We start from the raw sequence: 27,523 nt of genomic DNA, 5'->3' as shown, positions 1-27,523 counted from the left end.
TGCTGCTAAGCAATGGCTGACTCCTACCATTTGAACTGAGATTCTCCTGTTCTTCACTCCTCAGTATTCTCTCTGCCCCAGATAGCTCCATAGTCAGCCCTTTCCTTAAAACTGTAGCATGCACAGATGCACCACCACATGAAGACAAAGTTCACTGCAGCATGATTTAGCAAAACACCAAATAAGACTTAATGGTGTAGCCCAAGTTGGTTTTGCAAGATTTTTATTACTATATATGAACAGTAGGGTTTTGGGTTGCATTTAGCAGGCAGCTTGACATTTAGAAATAAATGAATTCACTTGTGTGGCAGTCTCATTTGAAAGTGTTTTCCCCCTTCAGCAAACACCCTCTTTCAGAATATACTGCCCATTTCCTGATTTCATTAGCAATGAGCAACATCCAAATACCACCACTCCTGCTTATAAAAGAGCATGTCACCTTACATTAGTCTGAATTGATCCAACAAGCATGTATCTATAATACAAAAGTATACCACCTTGACAGTTTCTCAGGTGGAAAGAAGTTCAGTTCATTTCAGTTATATGACAATACTCACTTATTTTGGTACCATGTATTAGGATTTCCTGTTAAATGGACAAAAAAGTTTATAATAATTTTTGTAAAGAGCTGCTGCCCCAGAATTTGTTTCCCATATTCAAAAGCAGATTTGCACCAATTTGTTTTATCATTTGCATCTCACAACATACCCAAGTTATATTTTGCAATCACAAGTGAGTGTATTTTTACCCAGGAGGGAATGAATGTCCGCATGGTCATTTTAAACATGAGATATTTACAAAGTAAATTGAAAATTGCAGTTCTAGATAAAGCTGAACAATTTTACCTTTATAGGAAGTGTTCCAGGCTAGTGCCTGATACAGGAAGCTAATGATTTCATTAGTTCTTCTGTACAAAGATCAGATCACATGTGCATTTGGTTTTAATTGACTCAGCTACTTTGCTGCTACTTAATTTTGAAGTCTTTTTAATTAGTTCCTTTATTTTAAGGTACAATTTCTTGGTGACTTCTTACTGACCTTTCAACTGTTTTAGTATCACTTCAGTTTCATCCTACTGATGCCTTGTGCAGAACTGAATAACTACTAAGTTGTTGCACTATGTTTATTAAATAAAGTCAAAACAGTATTTGATTAAAAGAATATGGAAGTAACAGTATATAGAAAGACATGACATACTGGCAGAGTTACATCACCTTGAGTTGTTAGTTTTAAGTCATTCACATGTTAGGAAAAATGTTTTCCACCTCTACTACAGAGCAAAGTAGACAAGAATTTCTAAAGGAAGTCCTTCAGAAATAAATTAAAGTTCATAGACTAAGATGGGGAAAAAAATACTGTACATTCAGAATGCATTATGCTTCCATGAACATTAGTCTCTTAAATTGTCTTTCAAGTACAGTATATATGCCTGAAGGACTAGGACAACTTAGTCTTTTAGGCCATACTTCCTAGTTACATTTTTTTGGGAAGGGTGTTTGGTCTACTAGAGGGTCTAAAGTGCCATTACTGCACATGATACATTTTGGGCACAATGCAAGCCTAATTTCCCCCTTAGCCATAAGAATTAAGACAATATTTATCACCATACAGTTTGATATTACTTCCAATAAGTACAATATTTATTAAACATTTCTTCGGTTGTTAGTTACATATTGTGCAACAAATTACAATATTCTGCAGCCACAAATTATATGCAGAGTATGAAGAAACTATCAGATAGTGTAATCTTTCCATTTATAACTCTACAAGAAAGAACTAGCAAATCAGATCTTACATATAACATCTTACTAAACTTTATGCATGGAAAGTGACAGACACTGTTGTGCTGTTTGATACAAAATGGCTGAACTTCATCTTCAGAAGACTAAACCCAACATCAAAACATGCCAATATAAACATCAAAACAAAAAATATATTCTAACCAACCACGGGAAACAGTCTGGTATCAGGAAAAGCAACAAGGATTACACACATTTATAAACCAGCACACAAAGGTTTAAAACAGTTCTGAAAATGAAGTCAGCTGTCTTGAGTCAAGGGAATAAAAAAAAGTCAGCATTGACCATTTACAATCTCTGACCTTTGTGGAGACGGTAAGAATCTGTTGTAGTGCAGCTACATACAGTACAATTCAGGCAATTTTTTTCACTTGGGTTCAGATTGCAAAATTCATTGTTGTGAGACAAAAGGGGGAGGCAAATTTTAGCAGCAACCTCCACTAGACTGCTTGACTGGAGTGCTCTGAATTTTAACATTGGACTTTTCTGCACCACCAGCTGTAGCTCCAGGACCCATTCGTTTTTTAATCTCTGCAGCCATGGTCATGAAAGACTGTTCTACATTTGTTGCATTCTTTGCACTGGTTTCCAAAAATGGAATTCCAAGGGAATCTGCAAATTCCTGTGAATTGAGAAATAGCAAAGAGTAAGTCTTAATACTTGCTACTAGAAAGCTCAGGATTCACCCGAGTTACTTTAAATTAAAAATGGATTTATGAATGTTCAGGAGAACGACTACTGGTTCAAACCATCATCCCTTCCTCCCTCACCAGCACAACTCCTAAATTAGATCATGTGCACTTCATAACACTTGAGGGACACACCAGGATTTGCATTTTCTAGCACCAGCACATTTGAGGACTAACAGAAGTGAGTTATTTACTTAGTTAGGATGCATTCAAGTAGGTTCAGTTTTGGTAATATTTATTTGACTGGATCATTAATAAGCCAGTTGACATACCTTTGCTGTTGTATAGTCTACTACTTTCTTTGTGGTCAGGTCACATTTGTTCCCTACCAACAACTTGTTAACATTTTCACTGGCATAACGGTCTATTTCTTGCAGCCACTGTTTTACATTATTGAAGGACTCCTAGAAGATAAGAGATTACTTTAAGTATTCCTCTCCAAGAAACCAGTGCCATTACAGTACCATTCATTATTCAGAAATTGGAGACAGCCTTCACAAGTGCACTATTATAAATTGCATCATCTGCATATCCAGTGATAGTTTGTATTTCAGATGCTTTGCATGTATTTATCTCCTTGATGTTAAGCAAAAATGCTAGCATAGAAACACGTCTCTCCAAATGGTAGGAGCCAATATATAGTGTACTTAGACTTTCCGAAAGTCTATGATGAGGTCCCTCAGCAAAGGCAAGTCTTATCCATGACCACTTAAGTTTGCTTAAAAAGGATCAGTAATTGGTTAAAAGATAGGAAAGGGATAAGAACAAGTGGTCAGTTTTCACAAGGGACAGAGGTAACAGCAGCACGGTCCCCTCCCACCAGAGGTCTGAACTGACACCTAGGCTGCTCAGCATATTCTTAAGTGATTTGGAAAAGGGGTGAACAGTGAGGGTGCAAAATTTGCAAGCAATACAAAATTACTTGATAGTAAAGTCCAAAGCAGCCTGCATAGGGTGATGAAATGACAGATGAAATTCAAAGTGCAAAGTAATGCACATTGGAAAAAATATTGCTGACTACACATACAAAATGAAGGGGTCTAATTTAGCTGTTACCACTCGGACTGGGCAGTCAGCATGGATAATTCCCTGAAAACATCCACTCAATGTCAAGAGTGAACAGACTATTAGGAACAATTAAGGAATGGATAGAAAATAAGACAGAAAATATAACACTGCCATAAATCTACAGTACGCCCACACTTTGAATACTGTGTGCAGTTCTGGTCACCCTGTGCCAAGGATACTAGACTTGGAAAAGCTGCAGAGAAAGGCAACAGAAGTTATTAGGGGTATGGAACAGCTTCCATACGAGTCGAGATTAAAGACTGGGACTCTTCAGCTTAGAAAAGAGATAATTAAGTAAGGGGGACTGTGACAGGTTTATAAAATCATAAGTGCTATGGAGAAAGTTATTTATCCCTACACATAACAATTAGTGGTCATCCGACGACCCCTAGCACCTAACTGAAAGAACTTCACACAACAGTCAGCTTTTGGAATTCATTGCCATAGGAGGTTGTGATGGCCAAAAGTAAAACTGGGTTCAAAAAAGGATTTGATAATCTCATGGAGGACAGGTCCACCAATGGCTATTAGTCAAGATGGTCAGGGAATGTAACCCCATGTTTTGAGTTTCCCTGAGCCTCCAACTGCCAGAAGCTGGGACTGGACCACTCAAAGTTGCCCTATTCTGTCCAATCCCTCTGAAACATCTGGCCACGGTCAGAAGACGGTATAGGATCTAGAAGGACCACTGGTCTGAGCCAGTGTGGCTGTTCCTCCTGTGGGCATTCTGTGCCACTCCACATGCACAGAACTTGTATCCACTGCAAAAAAATGCCTGACGGGGAAGGAACAGGAAGCCATAAGAGCAGCCACATGCCCCTCCCCAGCAGCATGGCATGTCATGTCATTTCAATCACCCAGAGAGGAAAATCACTGCTGGGGGAAGAGACAGCAGTGGGACTGTGGACACCCCAGCTCGTGCTGGGCCAGACGCACCTTGTCTGCCCAACCCCATGCATCTATACCCAGATGTTCCTGCCAAGTCTCACCCCCCCACCACGAAGCCTCACTCATTGCATCTGGAGTCCCCTGCACCTGGCTCTCCTCAGCCTCACCCAGTGGCTCCTATCCTACACCAGGCTCAGCTGCAAGTCCCACCTGGGTGAGGAGGACACTTCCTCTGCATGGAGTGACTGGGTCAGACCCACCCCCAGTTCCACACCTGCCCCCTACTTCCAGCTGCCATTGCTCCCCAGCCATGGGGTGGGGTCACAGCAGGGAACTGCTCCCCCATCAGCCCAACCCCCATGCATCTGGACTCTCCACACCCAGACACCTCCACCAAGCCCCTTGCACCTGTCTTCCCTGTCAAGCCCCAACCCTCCTGCATCCAGATCCTTGCTGAGGCCCTCCCCCAAGCCTCACCCCTGGCACCCAGCCCCAATGCACCTGGACCACCCCACCCCGCCAGCACCCTGCACCTAGACGGCCCCACACAGAGTTCTCTCACACACAGATCCTGCCAGGCTGAGTCTGCCCACCCACATCTGGTGTGCCTAGCACGGGGGGGGGGGGGGGGATTTCCTGGGGCAGGTCTAGCCTTTGCACTGTCAGGGCTGGGTGCAGCCTCACTGCTGAATCAGTGCCCCTGGGGTGGGAGGAGGCTGCAGGGTGATCTCCCACCTGTGTGACCAGTGGCCTGTGTTCCCCACTGCCACACTGGAACCTCCACATTCATTTATTGAAAAATAAAATTTGATGCAAAATTTCCTCAGGAGTATCCTATGTTCTCCCAATCCTGCACTAGTGTATGCTGGTTCCTCTGACCTGGCCCTACTGCTTCCCTCAGCTCTAAAAAGACCCAGGGCTTCTGATCGTCTATCCCTAGCATTATGGAAGTCTCTAGTACACCCATCCACAAATGTTTCCTCCAGGGCATGTACTGGACCAATGAGAGCTTCCTGCCCCAGGTCCTCCACTGGCTCTGCAGAGGAGCCTGGACTCCAAATAACTGGGAAACATGTTTGAGCTGTCAAAGCAGTACATAAGTGAAACTGGCCATATGCCAAGTACCATCTCATACAAGTGTAAGCTAAAGGAAAGGATCTTTTTTCACCTTTGTAAAACAAAGGCAGACACCGGACTACTAAAAAGTCAAACACATCAACAAGTGAGTTTTGAGTTGTTCTTTTAGGGCAAGCTTCAGAGAAAGCAGTTTTGTACTCTGTACTGAGGAGTGGTCAACCAATTGTATCCTGTTCAGTTAACTGGGCTCCAGGGGCCCTAATCCATCTTCAGCTGTCTTCCCAACAAAAATCCCTACAAGCCATGCCACTGGATCCACTCATTCTGCAAAATGCATCAGTGAGCAGTAACTTGAATTCATGAGTTAAGTAACTAGGAGGGCAACAAGCATATTACAGAAGTTTTCATAGTGTTAGATGCCCTCATCAAATCTACAAGAAAAGAAGCCTTCAGGAAAGCCTATTATAATAGTTTGCCAAGATAATGCATGTATGTGTGATGGAAGTAAGTTTGCTGACGTTAAGATGTTTCCTATTCATTTAGGAGAAGGAAATAAATCCCATGTCACTGAAGATTCTCAACTAGCTTTCATTTCAGAAGGAATATAAAACAGTATGACAGCTCTCACCCTGGGAGTATCTGATAGTAAATCCTGCTACAGCAATTCTGACTCTAGGCCACACAAAGCTTAAGTACATATGGAATAAAGCAGGAGCATTTGCCCATGGAAAGTAGGAGTTTTCCTTCAGTTAACTTAAAGTAGAAGTCGTTTTAACCCTTTCAAGCTAGTGTTGTTCCTGCTGCCAATGCCAGTACATTTTAACATGTCCATGTCCCAGCTGCCTGTCAAGTTTTGTTGAAAGTTTCTCTCATCCCCACCTGACACCACTCCCCCAACTTGAAGCCCAGAGGAATCAACCATAAAACTAAGTCTGGCAGAACTAAGAAGTTTGAAGCTGTGTCTAACTTAAGTTTGTGTAATATTGGTGCAAGTCTGGAGAAAACCGATCAGTTAAAAATATTCAGCAAGTGTGACCAGATTTTTAGCATTCAGAAATACCAATTCATAGCCTATAAGGTGTCTGAGCATAATTCAAGAGCCAAATAAATCTACATCTGAAAGAACTGACTTTGTATAAGTTGGCCTAAGTTGTTTCTCAAGGTGTAAAGCACTACATGAGTGTCTAATTTAGACCTTACCTGGTCTGTAACATCATACACAACTATGATGCCATGGGCTCCTCTGTAGTAACTGGAGGTGATCGTTCGAAATCTCTCTTGGCCTGCTGTGTCCCACTGCAAAGTGTGGTAATTAAGACTGTTAGAGGTCTAAACAAAAAAGGTGTAACTGTACCAGAGAGACTAAAGTTTTATTTTTACAATCCAGTTAAAAGACTATCTAATGGCTGGACATCTGAAGTTCCCTGATTATATACCATCAGTTGGAGTAGAAACATCCCTTAACAATGAACACCCTCAGAGAAGACAAGTCAGTCATCTTATCACTGCTTTACAAGACAGCCTACACAATAACTGTTCACTGAGCACCAGTCTTGTCTCACATTTTAGAACTTCAGTGCAATGAAGCAGCCTCCCCCATATGAGAAAGATTACTGCAGCAGAACAAGCCTCTAAAATGATCCTTGCAAGTCCATAACGAGTAGATGGAAAAAACTTTCATCTTCCTACAGTTTGATAATACTAATGGGCATCCTCTTTCCTCTTAAGAAACTGAATGAAAATAGGCTAGCCAAAAGAAACCTCACCACCCAAAGCCAACACAATGCTGTGAAGAATATTAAGGCAACCACCTTCAACTGGAATCCAAGTTTAGGGCCACAGATCAAGTTGCAGCAGTACCTCACACCTATCCCAGCCCACTCAAAAATGGCTGGGCAAGCCTTTTGTTTCCCAGATGTAAGATATGCAAGCGTTAAAACTGATTGCCTTTGAGGCATAGGCAAGACTGGAAAGCAGGTGGAAACTAGTTTAAAGCCAATTTCTATCATAATAGGTCAAGGGCATGCTACTGAAGGCAGCTGAAGTCATGTTAAACTACTTCATTAAATCCTTGTCGACATTAGCAGAGACAACCATTGCCAACTGTTTCATCAGAAGTGCAGCTGAACTGCAGGTGTACCCAAAAAATAAGCTATGTTTAGCATCATTTCAGAAACCATTGTCAAAAATGTCTGATTCAACTGTATCAGCTATTACCGACATCCCTTGGGCTAGATTTATTGTTCTGCTACAATGCTTAAGTGTCACCTAGGCTGGTGAACAGCAGCCCCCCATAGACAACCATAACCCCCCTGGTAACAGCCTTGATTTAGGAGGCACACCCACCTAGGGCAGCCCCAGCTCCACAACTGCTCTTGGGAAGGGGCAGAAGAGAAGAGAATCAGGCCAGGAGAAGGAGGGGACAGGACCAAGACAATCCTGCACCCCAATAAAGCAAGACTGGACCTAAACTGCACAGAAGGATGCAGCAGCCCCCAAGAAAGGGAAGTGTAAGCCCTTGCACCCCTCAGTGCAGGGATAAGATTGGTCCCTTTCCAGCAACAGTTTTACTAGTATAGATGAGCTTAACAATTGTAGCTTTTGGTTTTCTCAGAAGGGTTTTCATAGAAGCAAATCCATTTGTCTAAGTGTATTAGTCACTAACTTTAGCAAGCCATCTACAATAACTTTGTATATATTTAGCATGGGAAAAGTTAAATTATGAAACCACCACCTACAATAGTAGTTTTATTTTAAAGAATGCGTGAAGTGTTATAGACAACTTCTGACCTTAAGTGGCTAGAATGAGTTTCCAGCAGGCTCCTACTCACTAGAAGAGCTGCTTCTAGATTTAAGCTTTTTTCCCCATATTTTCAGTACTAAAACAATACTTGGTTCAAAGTTTAAGATCAACAATATTAAGAGTGCCCATGTCATAGTATATCATCTCCTTTATTGCAGAGTACTATAGCTCAGTGAAATTACATTAATTCAGATTGTGAAGTCACTGTCCCCTGTCTATTGGCATTCTTGAGAGCCAAGAGTGTAGTGCAAGGAAAGTATGCTGTAGGTATTCCATGCATTTCAAACCCTGGACTATTGCTAATGCTTGCTTTAGGCTTATTCCAAACCCAACTATATTAGTTTAGGTATTTTTGGCTCCTATCCCTATAGAATCTGGGCACTTTCCATTACATGGAATACTTAAGTCACCCAAAATAATTAGTTACCACCATTTATTAGCCCTACCCATGCACTCCATGTTATGGTAGCCATTAAATACCTTGCTAGACAGGTCATCCTTGACCTGTCCTAAACTGGACAAGTTTTGTAGGCAAAAGCTTTCTATTGAAAACTGGGTCTATTCTAGGAACCAAAAACCAAAGCAACTTGTAAGTGTTGCAAAAACACAGGAGAAAAAGTCATGTTTCCTGGTAGGCAGCTAAAGACCATTCAGGGATTTAAAGATAAAATTCTTCACATTTTACTCAAATAAGTGGCTAGTACAAAGCATGTTCTATATGCCAATGGGGCAAAATGCAATTGAGACAGGCTGCTACATCTGCCCCCAACTGTCCTTGAAGAACATCCAGAACCTTCAGTTCTAAGCAGAGCGTAATACGGTTTCACCTGAGCTAGATTAAGTAACTATGGCAAAGTCTAAGTCAGAGTGGAGAAGCTGCAGTTTGGCAGAATCAAGAAGTGTAATTTACACACATTGCTTGATATAAGGCAGGGGTCTAAGAGTGTTTAATACCGCCTCACACAAAGACCAAGCCTATTAGGCCATGTGAAAGATGTATATACCGGGGTATAGTTAATTCACTGTTACACCTTCACTTCTACACCCTGCCAAAAATTCCCACCCCTTCTCAGTATGTGAGCTGCATAAAGGACACCCTCAGGCAGCCAGCAAATACCGATTCTTGAGCTCCCAACTCCTCCCTCTGCACCTGTCTCTCTACAGAGATACAGTTCATGGGCCACTGCTTTCCTTCCCCTCTTCTCCTGAGGAATCAATAATATCTGAGTCATTCTTCTCCTTGTCTTTCCCACCAAGAAGGGGTGGATAGCAGTTCCCTCAATCTACTCTGCAGTTTCCACTCTTCCTAGGCAAGCTTTTTTTCCCCCCCTCAAAAGACCTAACACTTCAAAGAGGCCATTTCTGCTCTTAGTGCCAAGTAAAGAATGCTTTTTACACAAAAGCATATTTAGTCTGCTACTACTATATAGCAACTTGTGATAGTTCTATTTTGGTAGACATCCATTGGCAATAGAAGGTACTGAGGTCTACCTACTTACTACTTGACTTTGGTAAATTAAACATTAACTCCACTATACAGATGTGGGTAACTGTTAGTTTCCCAGTTTTAAAGGGCTTTGACATCTAAAGATAAATCCTGTAAAGGCTAAGTGTTAATACTACATCCCCAAGTTGGTGTTTCAGCTAACTCAAGGTGTAAGGTTAATCTGAACATTCTTGCTTGCAGAAATAAATAATTTAGTATTAAGAATTTTAGCAATGCAGGTTAAGAGTGTTTACCTTCCTCAAGTGTTCAGGTTGAACTTTCCAGTTCACATCTTTCACTATGAGGCCTAGCTGTACACTAAAGACTAAGGATCAGTTACCCAAACACTAACCAAGTTGAGGTTCCTGCATTTAAGAGTACCAGCAAAGAATGTGTATGTATTGGGCAATTTATATTCAGTAGTTTAAAGTTACGGCCATTTGCACAAAGAGCAAAAAGAGAGTTACTATAAAGCAGTTCCTTACAACGCAAGGTAGATTTTCAGGCTATCTGAACCTGCATTTGTTAAATGACAGGTGTCCTCCACTATTCTTTAACCATCTTGATATTGGATTTAGCCCAAGTGTTTTCCTTATGCTTCATTTTTGTTCATAATCTAAGCAACTTGCAACTCAGATGCTGTTTAACCTTTCAGCTTAGACGAAGACACACCTCTGTGCATCCTATAAAACCATCTACAAGCATTGTAATAAGTGCAGGTAGACAATCCTGTCAAGAGCTAAGTGAGATATTCACATGAGAAATCTTAAGATTGAGGTACTACTTTTGACAAATGCTTGCTTACAACATGTTAATAACTATGCAACTTGGTTTTCAAAAACAATAGTTTGTACTTGCTTATTGAAACATTTGACAAGCAAATCTGCCCAATATTTTACTGGGCATACAGAAAAATGTGCCCTGTGCCAGATCTATAGTTATGGATTAGTCAGAATTTACAAGATTACTATTAATAGCCTCTGAATATTATCTGAGTTAAGACACTTACTATTTGAAGTTTGATTGTTTTCCCATCTAACTCTATAGTCCTGATTTTAAAATCCACACCAATTGTGCTGATATAACTTTCTGTGTATGTGTCATCCTAGAACCAGAGAAAAGAATAAATTAGTGATTACAAACCAATGAAATCTTAAATCTGTTTCTTCACCATAGGTATCTGATATTCCTACATTCATAAAATGCCTACATTCTACTTCTACATTATGTTAATTGGGGTGGGGTCTGTTTGAACAGTGCCTAACACAATGGGGCCTTGAACAAAGCCCCTTCAACACTACCAGCATATAAATAGGAGCTTTTGAAAATTTTCCTCACAGGTACTCAAGTCACTTTCAAAAATGGAACTAAGTCCCACTGACAGATTTGGGAGCCTAGATTTCATTAAAAGTCAATAGGACTTAGGTACCCAAGTCACTTTTGAAAGTTTTTCCTGGTCTCATTAATTAAGAAATGGGGAATCACCAGTTCTTACCCATTCATAAGTCATTGTGACAGAACAATCCAATTAGCTGTATCAGTAAAATATGGGAAGAGAATAAGCATAGTACCCTCTTGTACCCATCCATCTTCCCTTGGCATACCAACTCCCAGAAAGTCAAGTATCAGTCCCCTCAAATGGAAACACCTTACTTACAACTGCTTGAATAAAACTTTATATCATTGACAAAATAGCTTCGAAAGCATAACTGAACTTACTGCAAACCTAAGTAGAAGGCAAGACTTCCCAACACCAGAGTCTCCAATCAGAAGTAGCTTGAATAAATAGTCACTGCAAAGACAAGATATTGTTAGTATTTATATACCACAAATTTAAACTGAATATTTGAAGAACTTGAGTTACTCAGTCCATATACTTTGGTGTAATACAATTTACAAGAAATAGCAATTTGCTACTGTTACTGTCAGGAAATAAGATTACTTTATTTAAATAAAAGTATACTTTACAAAACAGTAAAGACTGAATAGTAAACACTCACATGTTGGAATGGAAGATTCAGTGTTTGAAGTATGTTCTTTACATTTGCAGTACTCATGTTGTCATGTAACAAACAGGATTGGTTTTAACTAGACCTTATTCTCCTTTGTGCACTCAAGTCAAATACATTACTGTCACAATTGTCAGTCAGTATATTCATGTTTCTAAATAGCATAAATTCTCACGAGTAAGGATTTATTATCCTAGTACCAACTGTACTAAGGCGGAGTCAACTAGCAAAAAATCAGTAAAGATTATTATTAACAGTTGCCGCTAAGATCTGAGAGCCAACTCAAGCAAGCATGTACACCAAAATACCTGGTCACAGCAGAAGAATGAAAAGCTGGGGACTGACTGTGTTCTCTAAATTAAAAAGAGTAAAAAGTTTGATTCCACCTCCTTTTTTGGATCAGTACAATGTGTCTGCTCAGTACCAAAACAGGATTTGTGCCTTCTAAAGTTTGCTCAATTACACCCTTGTTGCTAAAAAATTGAACATTGTCAGTCAAATCTTAATGGATTTTTTTTTTTTAAACTGGCTGAAGTTTGTCTTTAAGCCTCAGAAGGAAGGCTAACAGTGTAGCGTGCAACTCAATGGATTTGCTAACAGCCATCACTGAAATGTAAGCGATTGTATTATCAGTGTCTTAATGAAGACAAGAGTATTTGATAGTCTTGGCTGAGTAAGAGCTAAAGATGACAGCAAATCGTTATCTATTCCATTCCACTCACATTGCCTTTAGTTTAGGCAGAGAAAGTTTGCTACTGGCAAACCAGAACAGAGATTTTCATACTCCAAAAGGTGTCCAATGTGACATTACTCTGTGGAGCTACCTAGAACTAATCAATTATTAACTCTTTACTCTGACCCTTGTTAGTTAAGTGTATCAGGTCAGAACTGACCATTTATTAGCTAAAGATCCCAGCCACCAGAATGACAAATATGGAATGTGGAACCAATACTGTTAAGGATTTGTACTTTTGAAACCAGCAATATTAAGGATTCAAACCTGAGAAACTAAGTTAACTACACCTTGTACATTTTAAAAAAAGGTATGATTTAATACTTCAGTATTGATAATGCCAATATTACTATACTGAAGTTTGAATACCAGACAGCTACCACTTACAACCAACCAAGAAAGTTAAAGCCTTGAGTTCTGAGATTCCTCCCTTTGGCAAAAAATCTAAGATACCATTCTATTGGTTTAAACAAGCTTCAACTTCAAGAGAAATGAAGATTCTATTTCATTAATACTAGCAGCCTAAGTCTATTGATCCAAACATAAGTCAGTCATAACTCAAGACAAATAGGGCAGTGTAACACTAGGAGAGATCAAAGCTTCTGTAGGAGACATGCATTGTACTGAAGAGTAGCATTTTGTTCTCTCCTGAAAGTCAGTCTACATTGACAACTCCCTATTTTAAAACCTATAATCATGAAGGTTATAGGGCAGTGGCATTAAGCCACCCCTGAACTATAGTTTGGGCCACATTTGTCAGGGATTTTCAAATATCTATTTACGTGATTAAATGTTTGATAGCATAGAAAGACATGGAAAGACATCCTGCTCATCTCTGGTACATCTGGAGCTGTACATTGGTCATTCCTATACTCTGGCAGGGAGATACATTAAAAAACTCTTTTCCAGGCACATGGAGGTGCCAATTGAGACTGTTTTTGTAAGTAATTTGACTACTTTTCATGAGACTATGTAACAGTGTAGGGAAATAGAACTGAGAGACCTTATGACAATTATACTCATTAACAAACATCTTTATCAACTGTTTAAAACATTAACATTTCTCAGCTATACAGATCTGATGCTGGTGTAAGGAAAGTTGTACTAAAGTTGATCACTACAGCAAACGGCATAACTTGAAGTTAAAATCTGGAACACCTACTTATGAGAAAATTGTTCATCAAACCAAACTTAAGTGATCCCATACAGTTTGCTTCATATTGCCATGATGTATTATAGCAGCCTAAACCAGCGGCTCTCAACCTTTCCAGACTACTGTACCCCTTTCAGGAAATTGATTTCTCTTGTGGACCCCCAAGTTATGACTCACTTAAGAACTATTTGCTTTACAAAGTCAGACAAAAAATGCAGAAGTACAACAGCATACTATTACTGAAAATTGCTTACTTTCTCATTTTTTACCATGTAATTATAAAATTAATCGTTTAGAATATAAATATTGTACTTACATTTCAGTGTACAGTATATAGAGCAGTATTAACAGGTCATTTGTGTATGAAATTTTAGTTTGTACTGACTTCACTAGTGCTTTTTATGTAGCCTGTTGTAAAAGTAGGCAAGTCTTCCTGAGTTGATGTACCCCATGGAAGACCTCTCTGTGCTGCCAGAGGTAACCTGATTGAGAACCACTGGCCTAAACTACAGTTAATAACTTGCAAAGAATCAGACAGTATTTATACTGCAATATTTTAAGTTGAATGGACATTTAGCTTAGTCATACTCTTCACACCACTGTTTGAACAATCCACTTGCCCAGAAGATATTCTGGACCACTGAGGGGAAAATGCCATCATCAACTTCAGTAGAACCCAAGCATTCATTTAAAGATTACAGTCTTCCAAACATCATGTTTAAACAGATGCACCACTATTTCTGCCCACTCTCCTCCTCTGTCTACCTTCCCTCTGCATTTCTTTCCTTGCAGTATCCCCAGATCCCCCACCTTTATGGGTTGTATTGCCATCCCACCTCCATTTCATCTGCTGAATGGATAAGCAGTAAGAAAGTTCTTGACATTTTAAATGTCATTATGCTTTGAAGTTAGTATTCCAGCCTGAGCAATGGGAGACCAAAAAAATTATCAGTGAAACAATGGTATTCTCTTACCACCTCCACCACTCCAGCATGGTTTAGTGGATAGGGCATGGACAGATACTCCGAAGACCTGGGTTCTATTCCAGGATCAGACACTTGACCTCGCACCGACTGTCTTGTTGGATTAGATAGTAATCATCTCTCTTCCCCAAAAGCTTACATTTCTGTAACGCCTCTAAAACAATAGGACCCTAATCTCAGGGCTGAGCAACAAGCAAAGAATCACATGATATGGAGTCCTTCAGTATTCACAAGAGAATCAAACAGCCCTTTAACTAAAACTGCCTATTAGATGATTACCTACAAATGACTGAAGACTGCAACTACTCTAGAATGGTCCTGCAGCATAGATTTCAGAGGAACAGCCGTGTTAGTCTGTATTCGCAAAAAGAAAAGGAGTACTTGTGGCACCTTAGAGACTAACCAATTTATTTGAGCATGAGCTTTCGTGAGCTACAGCTCACTTCATCAGATGTTCCCACGGTAAACATCTGATGAAGTGAGCTGTAGCTCACGAAAGCTCATGCTCAAATAAATTGGTTAGTCTCTAAGGTGCCACAAGTACTCCTTTTCTTCCTGCAGCATAGAGTTAGCCTGTTCTAGACAAAAAACAGGGTGAGTATTGAGTTATGCTCCCTATACCCTAGTAAGGGTAGACAAGAGCATTCTTACCTTTAGAGCCATCAACTTGAGGAGACACGTATTACTCTAGCTATGTACAAGAGGCTATGCTAAGTTTAAGGTAAGCTGCCAGAGACAGGAAGACAGATTTGAAGCTGACCACTCATTACTTAGCCACAGGAGTTTCACAATATAGAAATGATATCTGGAATCTTCTCAAGTGGACAAGTCAAGGATAGTCTTAACTTTCCATTAGCTTGACTGGTACTACCTATATGAATTCCCCTAGCACTGCCCATCAGCTGGACACCAACTAGCTGGAGGAAGTTTAAACATTTCCTCCATCTCCGTAACACTGGAAAGAGCTGTAGGCAAAATCAAAATACTAAGATCCCCACCACTTTTGTTTCCTAAGCAACACACAGGGACAGCACTTTGGCACTAGCCTGGGATTAGCAAGTGTATGATAGCTGGGTGAAACCTTCATCCAGCTTTCTCTCTCTTTTTTTTATTATTAAATATAAAAAGGCTACTCATTCTAAAGCCAAGTTAGAAGTACAAGGTGGTGTTTTCCCTTTTAAGGTTTAGCTTCTATAACCTATCACATTTACCAAGCACATATATAGATTTGGGAGAATCTAGGATTTGTTTTTAACCAGAAGTACAAATATGTAAGTTTAAGATTTTTAATAAAAAAGTTTCTAGATCAGGAAAGAGAAGCAGGAGATTACAGTTCAAGGGTTCTCAGCATTTTGTATGTCATCCACCAAGTCATGCATTCATAAGAGCTAGAAATAAAGTTTACCTGCTTACAGAAGTGTTGCCCCAAAATTTTTTTAATAAAAATCCCTAGCAATTTGGAAGTGGAGACAAGTAAGCCAAGCATACTCCATAATTAAGGTTTTACAGACTGAAACTTGTTACAACTTCTAAATCTGACTTCTCTAAAGATTGGATTACTGGAAGTGTGACTATTAGCTACAATATCCTACTTAGGGCTAGCATGCAGAAAAAATGGTCACGACAGTTTTAAATTCTGTTCTAGACAAGGACTTAGATCAGGGGTTCTCAAACTGGGAGTTGGGACTCCTCTGGAGGTTGTCACAAGCGGTCAGCCTCCACCCCAAATCCTGCTTTGCATCTAGCATTTATAAATGGTGTTATAAATTAAAAACGCTTTAATACATTTAAGGGGGAGTCCGCAATCAGAGGCTTGGTATGTGAAAGGCATCACCAGTACAAAAGTTTGAGAACTACAGACTTAGATATTTTAAAGAGAAAACCATACTGGTCCATGAGTTTCAGTGTTTACTTATATCAATCCTGTTGTTCTGAGCCTCTGCCTTTCCCTCCAGCCTTCTCGATAATTCTGCCTCATGCTCTACCAAAACAAAAGGAGCATGCAGAAAGATTAGGCAGGCAGCCACCTGAAGGCAGCTGTTCTGAGAGAAGTGCTGCTACTAGCAATAGGTTTGGAGCAGCAGAAAGGCAGGCAGTTTTAGTAAGGAGTGGAGGACAAAGTACATAGTACATGACAAGTGGCCCACTATTTGTCCTCTGGCCATAAGGGCCAGGCCTTCAGGCCCCTAAGGGCAAAGAGCCTTGCTGTAAGCCAAGAAGAGACACAGCAACTATAAGTGAAATTTGAGACTGACTCAACAGCTCAATTGAGAAACTTTGGAGTAGTTCTGCTCATTTCTAATTTAGACTGAACAGTAGAGTAAAGTGAGCCATGCAGTAGTTCTCTCATCTACAAAGCCAAGATGCTTCTAGCAAGACAAGCTAGTGCTTTGATATTACTGTTGTGAACAATTCTAAGATTTAGAAGGGACACTTATTCCTCATTTTAGAGCACAGAATAGCTAAGTGAAGATTCTGAAAGATCCACTACGGTCTTGTCTTCACTGGGAAGACAAATGTATGTTCTTAGCACCTGTTAGCTAAGTTAAAAGCCAAAAGACAAGGCAGCTGTAAAATTAATGTGTTAGCAGGCATAGGTAAACTAAGCTCTAGTGCAGTGGCTCAAACTTTTTTACTGGTGACCCCTTTCACATAACAAGCCTCTGAGTGCGACCCCCCTTATAAATTAAAAGCCACTTTTATATATTTAACACCATTATAAATGCTGGAGGCAAAGCAGGATTTAGAGTGGAGGTTGACAGCTCGTGACCACCCCATGTAATAACCTCATGACCCCCTGAGGGGTCCCAACCCCCAGTTTGAGAACCCCTGCTCTAGTGTATACCTCAACCTGCCTGGTCATCACTAGGATCTTTCCTCATGTCAGTCACCACACACTAAGATGGCCAAGATAGGCTGCACACAGTATCAAAAACTCCTTTAAAAGTGCCTCCATCTTATATGCTGGCATTCATGATCAGCCACAGAGCCCTATAATTTATTTGTCACAATGCGACTCATATTTGGCATGGCAACAATCCCTCCCCCATAATGGAATGGGCCAGGCCAAACCCGAGTGGTGCTGTGACCCTGCATGTGACATCTCAACTTCCAGGGTAGGGAGCCAGGCCCAGTCCTGTGGGACAGGACTGCAGCTGCAGGGTGAGTTTATCTTGTTTTATAAGTTGTGTTTTATTTTGTATTTGGGAAAAACATGGGGCTGTAGTCATCAGGAATGGGAAAGATCTAAGGTTCTTTGGGCAACTTCTGCTGTGCATTTCCTTGTTTTATAGTGCCGGGAATCTGACCTCTCTTTTGTCAGGCTAGCTTCTATTTTATAAGGTGTTTGCTCTCTTTAGTTTATATTAACTTTGAGTCAAGGCTGGTGTTGGTTTTTGCCTAGTAGAGAAGAAGTCCTAAGGGATGCAGATTGAGGCCTCAAAGCATTACTTCAATTATTTAAAAAAAAAGAGGGTGTCCCCCCACTATACTTTGAAGGAATTAGCGTCACTGTGAAAGAGTGACAATGTTACAAGCACCAAGAGTTTCCTTATGAATAAGTTTCCAAACTTGGAAAACTTATATCAAACTTTATCAAAAGAAAGATGACATTGGTGGATATATCATGATGCGACCCATATGGAAGGAATTTGATGTGTGATGTAAACATGAGGTCTGCCCCTGTGCTCTAAAGTAGCACTTTATGTATGCAAGGAAGTGCACAGATATCCTCAAGTGACTTCAGTATCCATAGCTATGGTGGACCCAAAGCCATAAACAGAATAATTGAAGACTGTTTCTCTATATGAATGAGTCTGGATTAAAGTAAGGGCCTAATAGCCACATTTGTCATAACAATCCTAACAAGGGAGAGTTTCCATTAACACTTAGAGCACCTGGGTGGAAATACCACAGCCATGGGAGAACAGCTGCAGTTTATCATTTTCAATCCATTTTCTCCAGAATTCACAAAAAGATCAGCAACTAAATCCTAGCAAGCTAGAATAAAATGTTTGGTTGCCAGATCTTGTTTGATTTTTGGCTAAAGCATCTGGCTGGAGTATCTTCGTTTATCACTACTACAGGTGAATCTCTTTATTTAGACAGGTTATGTGGGACTCTGTAGCTTAACCTGTGCATAATGCATTCATGTAGCTGCAGATAGCCATATGATTGCCCCATATGTAATTGCTGCATAATTGTGTCCTGTAATTTAAGCTTTCAACAGTTAAGTTTCATAAGTCTAGTCCTTATGGTTGAAAAGAACCTTCATGAAGTGTACTGAATGTAAGTGGATGAAATTATGTCAGCAGACATTCTCAAGCAGACTGGGAGAAGTTCACACTTCCCAGCATTATGATGGGGATTTAACAGTGAACTTTGATTCAGCATCAACTATTTCAATGCTGGACCTTAGATAAACAAGGTAACTGTCCATTGTGGGATATAGCAAGTTCTAGGGGGAGGTGTAGCAGGGCAGCTCCAAGCCATAAAGCAGTGGTTCTTAACCTTTCCAGACTACTGTACTCCTTTGAAGAGTTTGATTTGTTTTGTATACCCCCAAGTTACACCAGACTTAAAAACTACATGCTCACAAAATCAGGAATTAAACTTTTTTTTTTTTTTTTTTTTTTTTAAAAAAAGAGTGTCACAACACACTATTATTGAAAAATTGCATTCTCCTCATTTTTACCATGTAATTATACAATACATCAGTTGGAATATACTATACACTGAAAAATACATAGCAGTATAAACAAGTCACTGGCTATATGAAATTTTGGTTTGTACTTACTTTGCTTGTGCTTTCTATGTAGCCTGTTGTAAAACTAAGCAAACATTTTCCTGAGTTGATATACCCCTGGAAGACCTCTGCATACCCCCAACAGTACATGTACCCCTGTTGAGAATCACTGCAATAAAGAATTACTAGGCTGAAGGGAACAAAGGCTTTTGAATCCTCTTTACTTTAAGGTAAGTTTATGACCAATCTCTCCTCGCCAAAAAGGTGAGGGGAAGCAGATGCTTACCCTCCCAGTGTCCAAAACCCTCAGTTTCCTCCTCAGTAGCAAAGGTATCAAGGCTGCCTCTCAAACAAAGTGTCCCTATCCAACTTCTGACAGTACTTTCAATGCCATTATACATTTACATTACAAAAAAACCAACACACAGTTTGGGTACATAACTGCATCTAAAATATAATACTATGTTGAGGTTATACTTTTTCATATTTGATTCACTAAAAGCCTGCCTCCAGATTTCTCATTTGCCACAGTGTTGTAGAAATCAGAGGGTCTAGCCAGCCATAAGGAATTCTTGGGGATTGGTTGACAGGGAGCTTGGGAAACCAAAGTGGGGACATGGAGGAACACAGCACCCCACTCAGATGCCCTTCAGGAGCTTATTCAAGAGTTTTATGCGCTACAACAAAGAGTGGACCATGGACTTCTGATCAGCCAACATCTGTTTTCACCCAGCACATGCACATCAAAAATGTGTGGAAGTAGGGTGCTTTGGTCCTTCCAGGCTTAAACTGACAGACCAAGGCAGTTGGGAAGGAGGGCTTGGGGTTACATGGTTTGTCTAGATCAGTTTTGCAACACAACAGGAGTGTTCCTGTCCACACTGGTTATATAACAGTTACTAGCGTGGTTTTAACCCTAATGCAGAAAGAACATGGGACTAGGTGATCCCTTATGTAAGGCCAAAGTTGATAATGTAGTGGAAATTTGTGTCCTGATTTAAAGTGTTCTTTAGGATTTTGTACCCAGTGTTATAAAAAGAATAGATGTGTTCTTGGTGATAGAATAAAGAATTTAAGAGTTTTTGGGATTGCAGTAGATGTCTGCTACCAAAAACTGACTAGGAGGGGAGATTGGTTGGTTCTCTTTTATAGTCTCATTAAGCTCAGATTTTACTTAAACAATGTGATAGTTACTCTGAAAGATGAGGTACCATTAGTTCTACCATGGCAGCAAGAGAAGAGTTGCACTGTTTAGAAGTGCAATAAAGGTGAAAAGAAGAAAATCTCATTTAAAGGAAGATAAAAAGCAGAGTTAAGTCAACTTATGATTGATTAAAGTGTAAATATTGTGGGTTTTTCCACTTACTGTTGGAGTGCAATAAATAACTTTAAATGCAAACTTGCCCCACACTGGAGAAAGCAGCATTTTTCTTATTTGCAAGAATATCTGCAATTCAGTAACAGAAAGTCCTTAAGCAAGTTCTAAGAATTAGAATGGACCATTCCAATAAGAGTATAAAAGAAAGTAAAGACAGTCTAAGTTTGAAAAGTAATGAGTAAGGAATTTCTAAGCCATGGATTAATGAAGTCTCCAGAATATACACTTTCTAGAAGTCCAGAAAGGAATTTAACCCTCATGATGTAAGTTGTATTTTCTGTAAGGGATGTGCTTTCATCTTCCCCTTTAATCTTTTCCATTCAGACTAGTTACTTTATAATTTAAGAGTGGCATGGTTTGGTCACTTTGGAAGTCAATGGAAATCCTTTATTCTCCAAAGAATAGTGTACAGCAGCCTCCAACCCTATAGCAGGGTGAAGAGTGCTATATCTGGTTAACTAATTTCTGTGATAAAAATAAAACTAAGGATTGATATTAATGAACTCTTGCATCTCTCTTCATTTTAGATTTCAAGCTTTGAATAGTACAAAAAAAGCCAGAATTATCCAATCTAAAGTGTGCATTTGTACAAGTTTTTTCCATATTGAAGCTAGCTTTTCTAACATTAAATGCCAGTTTTTCAAACCGAGTATGCAACAGCTCATTTTGGGTCTCTTCTTTAGAGATGCTATTCTTCTGAAAGGGTGTGTACATTCACATTGATACATACAGGTCTGTCAACTGCTCCCACAAGCGGAACAAAACCAGAAGGAACCTACACACCTCATAATTCCCTGAAAAAACACACTACTCAAACATTTAACAACAGTCAGAGATTTTGCATGATGTAGAGTTTCTGCCCACTGGTCTCACCTTATAATTAAAATTAGGACTAAAGTTGTAACGTTACCTTATGTATTTTTCTCCTTGTTCTGTTTTACTTGCCAACTTGTAAAATTTAGTAATTTTCAGTGAGTCCCTTAGTCACTGGAAAATTAGTTCTATTAAAATGAAATATTTGTATGTAAATTGTTTTATTTGAAAGCCAATTGTACTTCCCATCCTTCCAGACATATCATGAACATAGTAAAAAAACCATACACCTTGTCTCTTCTCCCCCCCCCCCCCGTTAAATGTTACAACATTTTAGTCAAGTGTTTCTGAACTTCTCCAATAGTTGGAATCACTAACAAGCTTTCATTATAGCATTTGCTCTAGCCTATTTATTATTAGATCTTGTAGGGAGTTGTCCAGATTACTGAATATTTCAAAAAGTCAAATGATTGTGAAAATGCTTTGATAATCTGCAAGTCTTTACATTCACTGATCATATGTAACCAGTACCTTGTTTGAGAAGTGGTTTTGCTGAAATCACACAAACTTGTTACATAATCCTATCAAGAAGCAAAGCTAGCCAGCTTTACAGAAACAAACCAAACATCCTGGTTTGTCTTGAAGTCCAAGATTAAACTTGACCCAGAACCATTCTAATCTTGAATTCGGGGGTTAAATTAATTCTTTCAACAATGATTTACCCTTCAAAGGATTTTTACCATTTATCAAGAGATTTCTGAAGTGCTTCTCATTTCAAGGCTGCTCCTAATTAGCCAGCACAAAAAACACACAAGGCTGTGATCATATGTCAACTAAGGAATTCAAAAGCCACTGTCACAGAGTAGTCCTCCCACTATGTAAAAGCAAACCTTTAGAATCATAAAAGATTTGTTTCTGGATTTACAGATATTTAATTTTATCAAGAAATATCTAGACATAGCCAATAAACTAAGTCCACAACTGAATCACCCTTGCTTTCCAATATTCAAAACACTGTAATTTCGTGATAGTGGACAGAAAGGTAAATCTAGCTTCATTATCCCAAGCTGAAATGCAAAGAATGCCAGAAGAAAATAAAGGATTTTTAAAATTCACTTCAGTATCTACAGTATTAGATACAAATAGAGCTTGTTTTCATATTTTCTTTAATTATAAGCATGGATTCTGTTCTCTTGTACGCTGGCAAATTGAGAGAGCAAACAAAGATTGTCCAACTTTTTAGAGGTGGCAAAGTCACACGACTCTTGGCAGCCTCCTGGCAACAGTAACTAGGGACCTCAGTCAGCTCTACTCCCAAAGTAGTGACTGTTAAAATAAATAAAAAACCAAACACTTAAGTTGATCAAAAACTGTCACTTAAGTTGTATATACTTAATAGCACTACTATTTTTCATCCATAAATGCCTCTATCTCCAGTTCAAAGCATCACCTCTAGCAGTGGTTCTCAACCAGAGGTCCAGGCCCCTTGGGGGGCTGCGAGCAGGTTTCAAGGGGGCCACTAAGCAGGGCCAGCATTAGACTCACTGAGGCCCAGAGTAGGAAGTTGAAGCCCCACCACATGAGGCTGAAGCCCAGGGGCTTGAGTCCCACTACTCAGGGCTGAAGCCGAAGCTTGAGCAGTGTAGCTTTGTGGGGGCCTGATGCTCATCCTGGCTTTTATATGCTGAAAACCAGTTATTGTGGCACAGGTGGGCTGTGAAATTTTTACAGCATATTGGGGGGGGGGGAAGGGCACCCTCAGCAAGAAAAGGTTGAGAACCACTAACCTATAGGAATATTTCACTATCAAGCCACAGTATTGCAAAATCTACATAAGCAAGAATGTGTTTTGCAAGCGCCATGTGACACACACATGACTTGCAGCTAAAATGAAGGGTGGACTTCTGAATGTTAAGCTGCCAACAGCAAGTGGTCAGAAAGATCCACTTTCACAAGAACTAATTTTTCCAGGTTTTTAAATCCTTGGTCCCCTTCCTCTCCAAGGAGAAACTGAATATTTTAGGGACCGAACAAGCCTTAGTAGAGTCTTAAGCATACAATGGCAGTGAGATTTACTTGAAAAATCAAATTAAGTTCTTCCTTCTCCTGCAATGGTTACCTGGATGAAAGTTAAAAACAAAGTTTACTATGAACGTCTGGTCTACCGTTTCTCATGTTAGAGGAGAAAATACCATTAAGTTTTCATGACAAATCATGAAACCTCCTCACTCCCCATCTGTGAGGATTGCCAGGTGTAACCCAAACTCTCCAGAGAGCATAAAAGGCCATATTGGTTTCTCTTTTCAGTCATCTTAATTGTGTGTTTTTCCGTGACATTTTGTACGGAGCAAAAGCTATTTGAAAGATTGACGGGAAGAGGGGATCACTTGCTTTACAGCCTGTTAATAACCAATGAAAACGGACCTGAGTTTGCCAGGGCTGTACACAAATCGTAACTTGGGGGGGACCCAGAGCCTAGCCGGTGACCTCAGGTCCCCCTTCCATCCCCCTTCCCTAAACCCCAGTGACCTACACTCTCTGTTAAGGCCCAGGAGACGCTGCCCTGCCCCTCGCAGGCAGGCAGGTCATGTTTACTACCCCCCCCCACCCAAAAAAAAAAAAAAAAAAAAAAGCAAAGCGCTGTAGCCAAGCCCGCGGGCCAATGAGGTGCTCGCGGCCACCCATCCTGGCTGGAGGATGCCGCCACCTGGCTCTTACCCTGCGCTTCCCACGGCAGCTCCCACACCCTCCTCTCCTCCCCCCAGCCCGCGTCGCCCTCAGACAGCCCACCCCACCCCACCCCCCGCCCAGCCCCCCACCTCTCCCAGCCCCACCACATCCCTGCCCCGGCTCGCACCACCCCCCGTCAGGAGGTGGAGGCAATGAGCCCCCCCGCCTCCCTCACAGCGGGTCCTCCTCCCCTCCCTCATACCGGGCGGGCGCCCCCGCGCAGTGCCACCCCCCCCCCGGACTCACTATTCGGGATTCATGCTGGACATGTCAGTGGGGACCCCGCGGCCTCTGGAGAACGAGCTCGCTCTGAGGAGCAGCGCCGGCCAGACCCCTCCAGCGGGAGCTCCGCAGATGCAGGCGTCCGACGGGGCAGCGGAGGCAGCAGCTTCTCCCCCGTCCCCTCGCAGGCGGCGGCCTCCGCTCTGAGCTCCTCAACCCAAAATGGCTGCCAGCCCCGAACCAGGAAACAGGGAAACCTCTCCCCAAGGAGGGTTTACATGGTGGGAGGGCAGCGGCGGGGGACGCTGGGAAAGCGAGTTCTCAGCCACGGGAGCTACCCCTGCATCCTGCTGGAGCCTTTGACGAGTAGGAACTCGCCTTCCCGGCACCCCCCGCGCCTATCCGGCGCATGCGCAGTCTCGAGCCTTTCTTTTCTCTCCTCGGTTGACTCTGCTTTGCTGTCCAGGCAGTGGATTGGCTGAGAGCGAGCCGGCCGGGTAACGTCAGCCGTGAGACGTGGCAGCTCGGGCGACTCACTAACCGGAGGGAAAGAAGAGGGCGTGGCCGCGGGTTGGGGTGGGGAGGGGCAGGAGGGCAGGGCTGCAGTAGGATGGATGGAGCTGGGGTAGGAGGGCAGGGGAGCAGTGGGTAGAGGGGGCAGGGGCAGGAGGGAGCAGGGCATCAGAGGGAGGGTGGGGGAAGCAGGGGCAGGAGGGCCTGCAGTGGGCACTATTGGAATGGAGTGGCTGAGTGAGGGGGCAGCAGGAGGAGGGGAGGAGAGAGGAGCAGGGGAGGGAGTGTGGGATTGGGGCAGCAAGGGAAGGGTAGGAATAGGGTTAGCAGTTGGGAACAGAGCGGGCAAGCGGCAGCCTGGAACACACCTGCATGCAGCAATGCACCCAGCAGTGCCCAGGCAATTACACACCCATTTGGACTGCTGTGGTTGTGAGCAAGGCCAACTACCACACGGTCCTTCTCTGTGCCAAACTCCACCAGCACATGGTTATCTGGGATAGGAACCACTGGGGCAATAGTCCCTACTGTGGAAATAGTCTGCCCACTAGTGTCCCATAATGCACTGGTCACTGATTAGGTCACCCTGTCTGCTTTGGGTTCTCACAAACGTCGAGATGCCAGAGCCACTTACCTGTACACATAACATTGAACACACCATGGTACTTATTTTACCAGCATCAGTGTCTTCAACATGGGTCTCCTTGGTTCTATTCCGATCGCTAGCTTGTCTCAGACGATGCTATCAATGAGCATGCTGTGAGGTGGTCAGAAGCCGTGTGGGAGCACTTGCTCACTGCCTAGGGTAGTGACGAAATCCAAATCAAGTGGAACTGAACCATTTTGAACATATTGGCCTATGAATGGGGGTCCATGTGTCTAGCTGAGATAAGCAACACTCAGACTGACAAGAAGTGCCATGAAATAGTAAAGAGACTTGCGATCCAGTACAGTAGAATGGAAATAATTATAGTAATTAGTGTAATGAGGAAAACATTTTCTGTGTGTCTGTGCATAAGTTGCCACACACCCCACTGCTTCCTCGTTCCACTGTATATTGAAGACATCACCTTTACTTTCAGATTTATTATAAAAAAATGCAACATACAGGTATTGTAACTGCTACATTAGTCACTGAACTTTCATCTCTACCTGGTTTTCAATCTCCCAAAAGCAGCATCTTTTTGGGTTTGTGGAATCTGTGAGAGGCTTTAAGACCACACCATTAAGACCAGTGTTGATCTGCGGGAAAACAGTTCTTTGAACACTCTAGAAAAATTTAGAATTTTTGAAAATTCTAGTGTGATGTGCTTCGCTTTGTTGACAGTGAGGAGGCTATTGTGATGATCCACTGAGGCTTGCATCACCACTGAGTAGTTCCCCTTCCCATCTACGTACTCCTGAGCCTGTCGGCGGCACAGAAGAGTGACATCAATATCTGTAGCAAAGTTTTGGAACTGCAATTGTTTAAATCCCTCAGTGATTGCTACCACATTGGCAACCTGTCAATGTAGCACCATTAAGATCTCCATGACAACAGCACTCACCATGGTCTTCCCAACCCAAAACTGGTACTCAACTATCCATGAACTCTCTGGAGTAGCTAGCTCCCAAGAATCAATCTCCGTTCTCTTTTCTGTGGAGAATAGAGCTCTCCTCCTCATCAATGTTGAGTCTAACTCAATGTACAGGGAAGTCTCTTAATTTTATTCCTTCTGATGATATGCAGCCACTGGTGTTTTTCCTAGATCTTGAGAACAACGGTCTTTTCAGTCTGATTCAGACCCAGTGCTCTACTCACAGGGAACATCCTGCTCAAGTTCCACACAGATCTACGTATTCCCAAAGCGATGTGAGTTATGAGACCGTTTCAAAAATAACTCTGTGAATTGTGGCCCTTGGTTTCTGACTCTCCACAGGTACTCAGACTAGAACATGCAACACTACAGCCATCTCAGCTGCCTCACAACTGCTTTTCAAAAGTTCCAGTTGAACCCTTTCTTTCTGAGCAAGAAGCAAGGCCTCAGTGCTCAGCCTGGCCTCCATTTTGAGAACAGGACTTGAAAATATCAAACAGTTCCTGGGAATTTATGGGAGATTCCCAGAGATTGATGAGAGTTTGACCACTACTCTGACACTTCCTCTGGGCTCTCAGAAGGGCCTTTGAAAGTCTCCCACAAATCACTGCTTCAGGAAGCTGTGCTGGGAAATGGGAAGTAGGTATCCAGGAAGCAGTGAACAGTGTGATGGTATAGTACAAATGTGGATGAGGGGCAAAACTCCACCCAAAAGTACATGGCAAGTGTGAATACACTGCATTGCTGGTTCTAATATCAGTGCTCTTCTGGCAGTTCTGTTTTGTGGATGCCCAACTTGAGACATTTTAAAGCAGTGGTGCCCAAACTTTTTCTGTTGCACCCCCTATTACCAGTAAT

General features: G+C 41.4%; 1 protein-coding gene across 1 annotated transcript; it reads right to left on the bottom strand.

The window, feature by feature from the left end:
- Positions 1-206: 206 nt before the first annotated feature.
- RAB1A (RAB1A, member RAS oncogene family) lies at positions 207-24,832 on the bottom strand. The gene is made up of 6 exons (XM_073339475.1): positions 24,600-24,832; positions 11,530-11,602; positions 10,820-10,915; positions 6,722-6,817; positions 2,761-2,892; positions 207-2,421 (listed from the first exon to the last, which is right to left on the bottom strand). The coding sequence occupies exons 1-6, from the start codon at positions 24,620-24,622 to the stop codon at positions 2,224-2,226; spliced, it is 618 nt and encodes a 205-aa protein (XP_073195576.1). The 5' UTR covers positions 24,623-24,832; the 3' UTR covers positions 207-2,223.
- Between the last annotated feature and the right edge of the window lie 2,691 nt (positions 24,833-27,523).

This window comes from Lepidochelys kempii, chromosome 3, assembly GCF_965140265.1.
Source record: "Lepidochelys kempii isolate rLepKem1 chromosome 3, rLepKem1.hap2, whole genome shotgun sequence".
In the NCBI taxonomy this organism is placed as follows: Eukaryota; Metazoa; Chordata; order Testudines; family Cheloniidae; genus Lepidochelys; species Lepidochelys kempii.
The sequence above is the reverse complement of the archived record's forward strand: the minus strand, read 5'-3'. Positions and strand labels throughout refer to the sequence as shown.

Excerpts from the sequence above, each read along its gene's own strand:
- RAB1A (XM_073339475.1), bottom strand. The coding sequence starts at position 24,622 with ATGTCCAGCATGAATCCCGAATA. Across the intron at positions 11,603-24,599 it reads TCCAGCATGAATCCCGAATA|TGACTATTTATTCAAGCTAC; the intron begins GTGAGTCCGGGG and ends TTGTCTTTGCAG. Across the intron at positions 6,818-10,819 it reads AAACAATCAAACTTCAAATA|TGGGACACAGCAGGCCAAGA; the intron begins GTAAGTGTCTTA and ends CACACTTTGCAG.